The 9,336-nt window shown below is 41.9% G+C and overlaps 1 protein-coding gene across 3 annotated transcripts in view; it reads left to right on the forward strand.

Annotated features, from left to right (window-relative positions):
- Nucleotides 1-9,336, forward strand: part of ADAMTS3 (ADAM metallopeptidase with thrombospondin type 1 motif 3) — a 238,617-nt gene that overhangs the window by 227,800 nt on the left and 1,481 nt on the right. For all 3 annotated transcript variants that reach the window (XM_079769488.1, XM_079769486.1, XM_079769487.1), the window contains 4 exons: nucleotides 401-533; nucleotides 2,572-2,779; nucleotides 4,387-4,504; nucleotides 8,140-9,336. The exon at nucleotides 8,140-9,336 is cut by the window's right edge and continues 1,481 nt beyond it. In XM_079769488.1, the coding sequence (XP_079625614.1) occupies nucleotides 401-533; nucleotides 2,572-2,779; nucleotides 4,387-4,504; nucleotides 8,140-8,699 (1,019 nt within the window). In that variant the 3' untranslated portion in view covers nucleotides 8,700-9,336. The remainder of the gene's footprint in view (nucleotides 1-400; nucleotides 534-2,571; nucleotides 2,780-4,386; nucleotides 4,505-8,139) is intronic.

Raw genomic sequence — 9,336 nt, forward strand, 5'->3', positions numbered from 1 at the left:
CAAGATTCTACTAAAGGAAGTGCTGATCATGTAAGAAGGGTTCCCTCCCCTTCTCTAGCTAAGTTAGAGACTTCCCCCTCTGTGTTGCTTTGGTGCCCCCTACAGTGCATTATGTACATAACTCCAAAAAGCCTACGTCACAGGTTATTGTCACAGTGGTTTTCAAACTTGTCCTTAATAATAGAGTCTCTCTATCCAGGGTTCAGTTTATTAGCAAATGTACAGTTACTATTTAATAATTTGTAATATTTGTTAAATGTAGGCTCTGAAAAGAAGTTTTCTTTAATTTACTTCTGGACCTTCAACAACTAGAAAAGTGGCTGGTTTATTGTATGCATTCAGTAAATATTTGTTGAATGAATAAGTGATTAAATACAAAGAAAGGTATCTCCTTTCCCAGGTTTCCAGTACACTAAATACGGATGCCGTAGGAAAAGTGACAATAAAATGGTTCATCGCAGCTTCTGTGAAGTCAACAAAAAGCCAAAACCTATTAGAAGAATGTGCAATATTCAAGAGTGTACACATCCACTGTAAGCATTTATTTTAACTATCATACCCTGAGGACAAAATAGTATGGATTTAAATGTCTTTAGCTCTTTTCAATTTTAGTCAAAGCTAATACATGTATCTAGTTTAAATAGTCAAATCAATTCCCAGGAATTATGTGAAGCTGTGGTTCCCTGCTCTCTACCATATTCCTTCTTCTCAAAAATATATTTTTATATTTGGTAAAAAATAAATAAGTGTAGGCAGCTAGGGTCATCTCACCATTCCATATGTGGGTTTTTACATAGCCCCATGTATTCACTATGGTTTCTTTCTCTATTGTCCCTTGACTGTATCTGTTGTCCATGAGTTAAAAGTCTGATTTACCTTCTACAGAAGACCAAAAAAAAAAAAGTCTTCTGCTGGGTTAGAGGAGGAGCAGTCACCCAGTGAAGTAAAAAATTATGAGGCCCGCCCTAGCCAGTTTGGCTCAGGGGCTAGAGCATCAGCCTGTGGACTGAAGGGTCACGGGTTCAATTCCGGTCAAGGGCACATGCCTGGGTTGCGGCTCGATCCCCAGTAGAGGATGTGCAGGAGGCAGCCAATCAATGATTCTCTCTCACCATTGATGTTTCTATCTCTCCCTCTCTTTACTCTCTGAAATCAATAAATATATATTTTTTAAAAATTAGGAGGCCTAACTGCCTCCAAGTAGACTTTCCATCAGTCCCTGTTTTCAGCCCTGCCATCACCCTCACTTTCACCTGAGGCTATAAGCTCTCAGTTTCTGAAATTCTGCATCATCAGTTTATTAGCTCCTACTGCTGACTTAAACTTCATTCTTCTTATGTCTGCTAACTACTCTCTAGGTTCCAAAATTATCTTGTGGTGGCTTCTTTTCAATTTTTTTCTTTTGGCCTTTGTGCCATTTTTCTCACTTGTTGTCATTCTAGGAGTTTCAAGATGGAATAAGGTAATCATAATTGTCTATGATATTAAGCGTATGTTTCTAAAGTAATTCCCATCTTCAAATGAGAGTCACTACCAAGGCCTTCAAAATGAGTTGCCAGAATACATTGTACTGCCTGTTTGACGAGCTAGAGCTATCTTAAACTGTTAATACCAAAGACTGAAAGGTTTTAGCATGGTTGTATTTTGGAGCCCCATATATATGGAAAGAACAAAAATTGCAGAGAAAAAGTAACTTTAGAAAGGCTACATAGTATGCCTCAATTACATCCTGACAGATTGATAAGCAGATGGAACCAACAGTCACAGCCCTTGGGAACCTGGGAACCACATGTCATGGAGAACTGCCTGCAGTATTGCATACACGGCTGATTTGGAGCGTACTGCGGGCATTGACATTGACACTAGGATTTGGAAATGTCGCATGGGCAATCTTTTTGAAAAGATTTTGGAAATATTTCTTTCAGGTGCATTCAAGCCCTGGATGGCCACTACCTTTACATTTTTGTCAGACCCATTAAGGGCCAACATGAAGAACTGAATTTTCCAAACAGACTAGATATGTCAGGCAATCTTCATGGCAATGATTGGAGAAGTAAAAGTCATCTCCGAAAATGAGAAATGAATAAATTCATGGTTTCATGGAAATAGCAGCAGCAGCCCAATAAATTTGTGTTAGCAAGTGTAGGATGGATTCCTTTTTTTATAATTTCCTTTCAGATCTTTAACGCCATTAGGCAGTATGGCTGAGAGTGAGCTGGTATTATTTTGTAAACTGCCATCGTGTCTAAACCTAACCAGGTATCCTTAAGATGAGTTTCAGAAACCTTCCGTTGGTCATCCTTTAGGAACGGAGAAAGTTTCAGAATCATTGGGAGGCAGAAAAATACTAAGCCATTCAAAAATAGAAGTGTCGGGCCTATCGTTGTTAGAAAGTTCTAAGACCTTTTTAATTGTTCAATGCACCCCTCTCTCTGAAAGTGCTTCCTCTACTACCGTGGGCCCCGCTGGGTTGCACGTCACTCGGAGAGCAGGAGAGTCTAGGCTTACAGGGCAAGAAGGTGCACATTCTACACGCCCGTGACCATGTTCACTTCACCCCCGCACCCACAGCTGGATAGTGGAAGAGTGGGAGCATTGCACCAAAACTTGTGGGAGTTCCGGCTACCAGCTTCGCACCGTGCGCTGCCTTCAGCCCCTCCATGATGGCACCAACCGCTCTGTGCACAGCAAGTACTGTGTGGGTGACCGTCCCGAGAGCCGCCGGCCTTGTAACAGAGTGCCCTGCCCAGCCCAGTGGAAAACGGGGCCCTGGAGTGAGGTGGGTGTGTGAGCTCTGCCTGCACGTGTCTGTGCATAAGATAGGAAGCCTGTTTTCATCTGGCTTCAATATCAGGCAGGCCTTGTGTGAATTGAGAAACTCGCATATTTTAAAATCATTAGGCACCTGGAGGTGTTTGAAAATTTAATATTTTAAAGCAGTGTTTGCATTTAAGATTAGTTGGTTGAGGCAAACCCTGTTTGGGTGTTTTGTGGCAGAGAGGAGTCTAAAGGTGACTGATCTTCTGTTTAATATATTTGTTGACTTCACCGTTCCTATGGGTTAATTCCAAACCCCTGACACCGAATGCAGGTCCCTGCCCCATTTAGCACCACACTATCCTTTTTTTTTTTAAATTGAGGTGTAATTAACACAACATTATATTAGTTCCAGGTGTACAATGTAAGGATTCGATATCTGTATATATTGCAAAATGATCACCACAAGAAGTCCTGCACTGACTCTTCTTATTCGTTCTTTATTCCAACTCTTTGACCCAGTTTGAGTAAAATTCCCACTGTTCCAAAGAGACTGTTCTGGGTAGAGCCTCCTACCTTTTGTAGGTTGGCCCTTCCCCCTCCTCCTATCTGCCCATCTCCCTCTCACCTACCAAGGCTCATCTCCACGGCACCTTAGGGGTGCTTTTCCCAAAGCCCTTCCTGTGCACCCGAAGGCGTGTTGTTCGTGGCGGACTACTCTTAACTCCTGTCCTTGAGTCTGGGCTCACTGCTAATCCACCCACTTCTCAAGAACTGTGTGCCCTGCCTCCCCGGTACCCAGCCAGTGCCTATGAAAATGATGTTGGTTTGGTGACTGGCTGACTCCGTGTTGGGGTGCCTGAATTAACGTCTTTGATATTTGTAAAGAATCATCATGCGGAGTCATGGGAGAAGAGCTTATAGAAGGAAATGGCATCAAAAGGCAGCTAGAGAGTGAAGGAGGAAGTGGAGAGCAGGCCCTAGGAAGAAGGACAGGAAGTGAAGGTCACCCGGACAGACCATAAAGATAACTAACTCGTTCTTTGCCCCTCGGAGTCCTGGAATGAGGACCCCTTCTCTGTAGCTCCTGTCTAGAACAATAAATAGATGTTTCTGAGCATAGCTTTAGACATGAATTTATGGGAATAGAGCCATGGTGGTTTCAAAGAGGTTGAATTAACCAACGTAGCATGTCAGGAAGTCCTGCCATCTATAAGGAAGGTGAGAAAATGGGAAGCTCCCTGAAAACAGGCACCGCTACTGTTTTAAGAACTGCATGGCTATTCATGTTACAATGCTAATAGCTCTTTCTTAGCACATGCTTATTACATGCCAGGCATAATCTTTACATGCCTTGTCTCCTTTGCCTTCATTTAGTTCCACAACTGTCCTATGAGGCAAGTATTATTATCCCAGCTTTCAGAGAAAAAGCCACGTGCCCAGGCTGGTAAATGATGGAGCTCCAGAGTATAAACCTAGGCTTATCTGGCTCCAAACCACTGTGTAGCACCACCTCCATAGAGAAGGAACTCCAGGGTGTGCGTGTGTGTGTGCGTGAGAGCGCAGGGACAGGAAGAAAGACGGTGTTGGTGCAATAACCGTCTATAATGGCAGCCTTTGTCTCTGTAGTGCTCCGTGACCTGCGGTGAAGGGACGGAGGTGAGGCAGGTGCTCTGCAGGGCCGGGGACCACTGCGACGGGGACAAGCCCGAGGCCGCCAGAGCCTGTCAGCTGCCTCCCTGTAACGGTAGGTGTGACACTAACTGCTTTCACTGCTCTGACAATGGTTTTTAAGCACCAAAAGGCAGAATTTCCTTTCAGGACAAGCTCTGGAATTTCCATTTGCTTATCAGAAAATGACCCAAGATATACAGTCTTAAAAAATTAGCCTAAAACTATGCTTAAGAATTCCACCCGGGAAATTGTCCTAACCACTGCCGTGCTGGGGTCAGGGCCGTGTCCCGTACAAGTAGCATCTGTCAATGTGTGTTTCTAGAAGAGCGGCTTATTTTCTTCTGTGATTTTCTTTATAACCTCCTGTCATTGTAAAAGCACAATATTGTGGAAGGTTCTGAAATGTTTTACTAAAGTTATTCAGTATAGACATGTGGGTGATAAATGCTATTTAAAAAGCCATTTCTAAGATCTGTCCATCCACCTCCATGCACTCCCCGAAGGTGAGTTCCGAATAGACACCATTCACATGCAGAAATCTGCCTGACCTGCTTGCTCTCTTGCTGGATTACAAAAGCAGAGTCAGTTTTATTTAAAAATAGACAGCGCTTTGCTGCTGCGAAACAGATAAAATAGATATTGGATGATTTCAGTTTCTGTCACTCTGTCTCCTTTTCTGTGCTGTCTCCGTCCTCTCTGCATGTTCTGCTGCTTCCCTTCTTCCTCTACACACCTTCTCTTCTCACCCTCTCTCCACCTCCCATCTCTTCCTCAGGTCTTCCATACTCTCCTTTATCTTTCTCCCCCGGGCCTTTCTCTACCATGTGAACGTGTGCCTGTCTCTTCCCAGTCTCATACATTCTCTCCCTTCTGTCCTCTCCTTACCCTCCCTCCATCAAAAGCTTTCTCTTAAATGCAATTCTACTAAGTCTGTGCCTAATGACAACTATGGACGCTGCTCAGACCTACTAGTGAGACTTGGGGCTAAAGAAGTTGCCTTTAGCCCTGACTGGTTTGGCTCAGTGGATAGAGCGTCGGCCTGCGGACTGAAAGGTCCCAGGTTCGGTTCCGGTAAAGGGCACATACCTTGGTTGCGGGCACATCCCCAGTGGGAGATGTGCGGGGGGCAGCTGATTGATGTCTCTCTCTCATCCATGTTTCTAACTCTCTATCCCTCTCCCTTCCTCTCTGTAAAAAAATCAATGAAATATTTTTTTTTAAAAAAGAAGTTGCCTTCCTAATGGCCTGCAACATCATAAGTAAGACATTGATTGAATAATGACATGTGCCAAATGGTTTATTTTTTCAAGAAAATTTGCAAAGCACTATTTTATCAAATGTCTTTTTTTTTTTTTTGAGGAAATTTCAGGCTTCAAATGTTTTAAACCTTATAAATTATTTCATTATACGGTTTCATTTGAAATGTGTAGTGGTATGAACAAGAATGACCATGAGGGGGAGACAAAGAACTTGAATTTCATCATTTTCCTCTGGAAAGTATATTTGAAAGTTCAAAACACATCAGATCCAGAAGAACACACTTTACTCAGAAGCTATAAAGCTTAGTTGCCCTAATATTTTATTTTTATGTAGGCATTACCTCCAGGAGGCTAAACACTTTGTGAGTAAGCTTTACTGATGTTAATAGAGTTATATATTTCTACAAATAGGCCTAATTATCAACAAGAATATACTTGATTCTCTTCCTTTTTAGCTAAAAGAAAATGTTTTGTTACAAAACAGAGGTGCTGATGGGAGGACATAACTATGTTATATTAGTGATTCCACATCCTTTTAGCTGCTCTCTTGCTCTGAAACGTAGAATTCTAAAAGGTCACATATTTCTACCATATATCAATGGAGTAAGTAACACTTCCCATCAGAGACTCAAGCTGCAATTAGAATCAAATGGCCTTTTGAGACCCTGTGTAAAACATTTTTTTCTGAACTTCTTAGGATGATCTTGGCATGGAGTGAGAAGGCTAAAAAAGTTTTCTTAATTTTAATGATTTTGTCATATGAACCCTTTTCTAAGTCCCATTTTGATGGTACTATTTATGGTTGCCATTAAGCCCTTCCCATCTATCCCAAGGCAAATTACCCATGAAATTAATGTATTCCTTTGTTCTTATTTTTCCCCCAGAATATCTCTGCCTTTTCCCTCTTCCATATAGAAGCATATTCTGGCCATGATTAGACCCAGGCTATGTACCTGTCCCTGCAATGCCAATCTGCTCACACTTAGACACAGGAGACCCTTATGTGGTCTCCTTCTTTAACTCAAAGAGATCAGAGAGCTTTGAACTGGGTCACATAATTTAGAAGATTTTATAAGAGTTGGAGCCAGAATGAGGGTGATGGAGGTCAGGAGTCAGGGAAGAGAGAGTACATGGTCAGATAAGGTCCATTATCCTAGGGCCTAGAGGCTTAATTACACAGGAAGAAGAAATTACCTTCCTTATCCTATATAATAAAAGCCTAATATGCTAAGTGTCCAGTTGTCCATTCAACCAATCAAAGCATAATATGCTAATGATATGCTAAGACTGCTCAACCACTTGCTATGACGTGCACTGACCACTGGGGGCAGATACTCCAACCCGTAGGTTAGCTTGCTGCTGGGGTCCAGCCAATCAGGACTGAGCAAGATGGACTGGACATGCCCTGGAGCCCACCCAAGGTCGGCTGGCCAACCTTCCACATCCCTCCCCAGCCCCAATCGTGCACTGGTGGGGTCCCTCGGCCTGGCCTGCACCCTCTCGCAATCTGGGACCCTTTGGGGGATGTCAGAGAGCCGGTTCTGGCCCGATCCCACAGGCCAGGCCGAGGGACCCCACTGGTGCATGAATTTGTGCATAGGGCCTCTAATTTTAAGATAATAGGCATAGAAAAAGTCATTTAGATATGATGAGGAATTGATGTTTGAGGTAAAACCTCATTATGGTGATTCTCAGGCATTCACAACATAATTAGAAGATTACTTTAGCTAATAGAAAATACTAGTACTCAAACATCATACTATATGGTAGATTTGTAAATGTCAGGCAAATATAAGTCATTCCACAGTTTGGGATGTGGACATGGTTCTGTAACTCCGATAGGTAAGGTAATTTATCATTTCTAATACATAATAAGTAAAGGTGGTATTTTTAGCCCTCCTATTGGCCTTGCCAACTGACGCTTCTTTTGTTCTTTTTCAAACTTCAGAAGAAAGATTTTTGACAAGTTATGTGGCAGGTTCCTTACTTAGTAATATAATATTAGCCAATAATACATCTAATTAAAACGTTATCTCAGTTTTTTCTTTGGTAATATATTTTTAAGATTTAATTTGTTTTAACAGGTCTTTAGTATATATTTTGATTTTAAATTTAGTATAGAGGCTACTCTATATTATAAAATAAAATAAATCAGATGCTTCTTCACATCCTACAAATATATGTGGTAAAATTAATCCTATTTTCTCATTAGAAAATCAGATATATGTTCCTAGTGAAAACAAAAAAATACCTTTGCTCTGAAGACTCCTGATGGAGATATTAAAATGGTGGGCAACCCAAATGCTTTGCACATAAAGAACTACTTACTGCATTGAATTCATCTTCATGCTGATATCTATAATGTAAAGGTTCTTATGAATAACTCCCATCAATGTCTGGTTTTACTTAAATCTTTTGTAAATGCATAAAAACTTTTTAATTTTTGCAGATGAGCCATGTTTGGGAGATAAATCCATATTCTGTCAAATGGAGGTGCTGGCGCGGTACTGCTCCATCCCAGGTTATAACAAGTTATGCTGTGAGTCCTGCAGCAAACGCAGCAGCACCCTGCCACCCCCCTTCCTTCCTGAAGCTGCTGAAACTCGTGATGAAGTTATCTTTCACCCCAGTGACCTCCCTGGGTCCCTAGTGATGCCTACATCTTTGGTTCCTTACTATTCCGAGACTCCTGCTGAGAGGAAGAAATCTTTGAGTAGGATCTCTTCAGCGGGAGGTCCAAATGCATATGCTGCTTTCAGGCCAAACAGTAAACCCGATGGTGCTAACTTACCCCAGAGGAGAGCTCAGCGAGCAGGAAATAAGACTATGCGACAGGTCTCCCCTGCCACCAGGAGTGGCCACCTCACTTCATCCTCACAAACGGCTGCTGCCCCCTTCCTTGCAGTCCATGATTCAACAGGTGCTTCTTCTCAGGCAAGAACCTCAAAGAAAGAGGAAAAGATTCATGACAACAGACATCCGCTAAGGTCGCCCACCTTGGAAAGATGAAAGGCTGAACCTAAAAGGCTAGAAATCAGAGGAAAGCCTGGCCAAGCTCCCTCTCCCAGTGGTGCATACAGCTTGTTTAAAGTGGAAATCTCCATACATTGTCAACTCATTTTACCTGTAAACGGAAGAGCAGAAGTGCTGGTTCACTTTCTAGTTGCTTTCCTCCTTTTTTTGTTCTGCATTGACTCATTACCAGGATTCATTGGAAGAAAGCACCCAAGAGTATTAACAGAGGGAAAGTGGCTAAGTAGATTGGTCACTCTCTACAGCAGAAAAGGGACTGGAGCCAATTGTGCATATCAGCTGATTTTTTGTTTTAAAAAAGTTATAGTAAAAAGGAGGTGCCAACGGTTTACACCTTAACAAAATATTTTGGAAATGGAGCGAAGAATTCGTAGACTTGTATTCCTATTTATCTATATTAGAAATATTGTATGAGCAAATTTGCAGCTGTTGTGTAAATACTGTATATTGCAGAAATCAGTATTATTTTAAGAGATGTGTTCTCAAATGATTGTTTACTATATTACATTTCTGGATGTTCTAGGTGCTTGTCATTGAGTATTGCCTTATTTGACATTTTTTTTGGGGGGGGGTTGATATTCAAAGCAGAATGTTACAAAGAAGATAGAATTAC

This window comes from Cnephaeus nilssonii (assembly GCF_951640355.1).
Source record: "Cnephaeus nilssonii genome assembly, chromosome: 1".
Lineage (NCBI taxonomy): Eukaryota > Metazoa > Chordata > Mammalia > Chiroptera > Vespertilionidae > Cnephaeus > Cnephaeus nilssonii.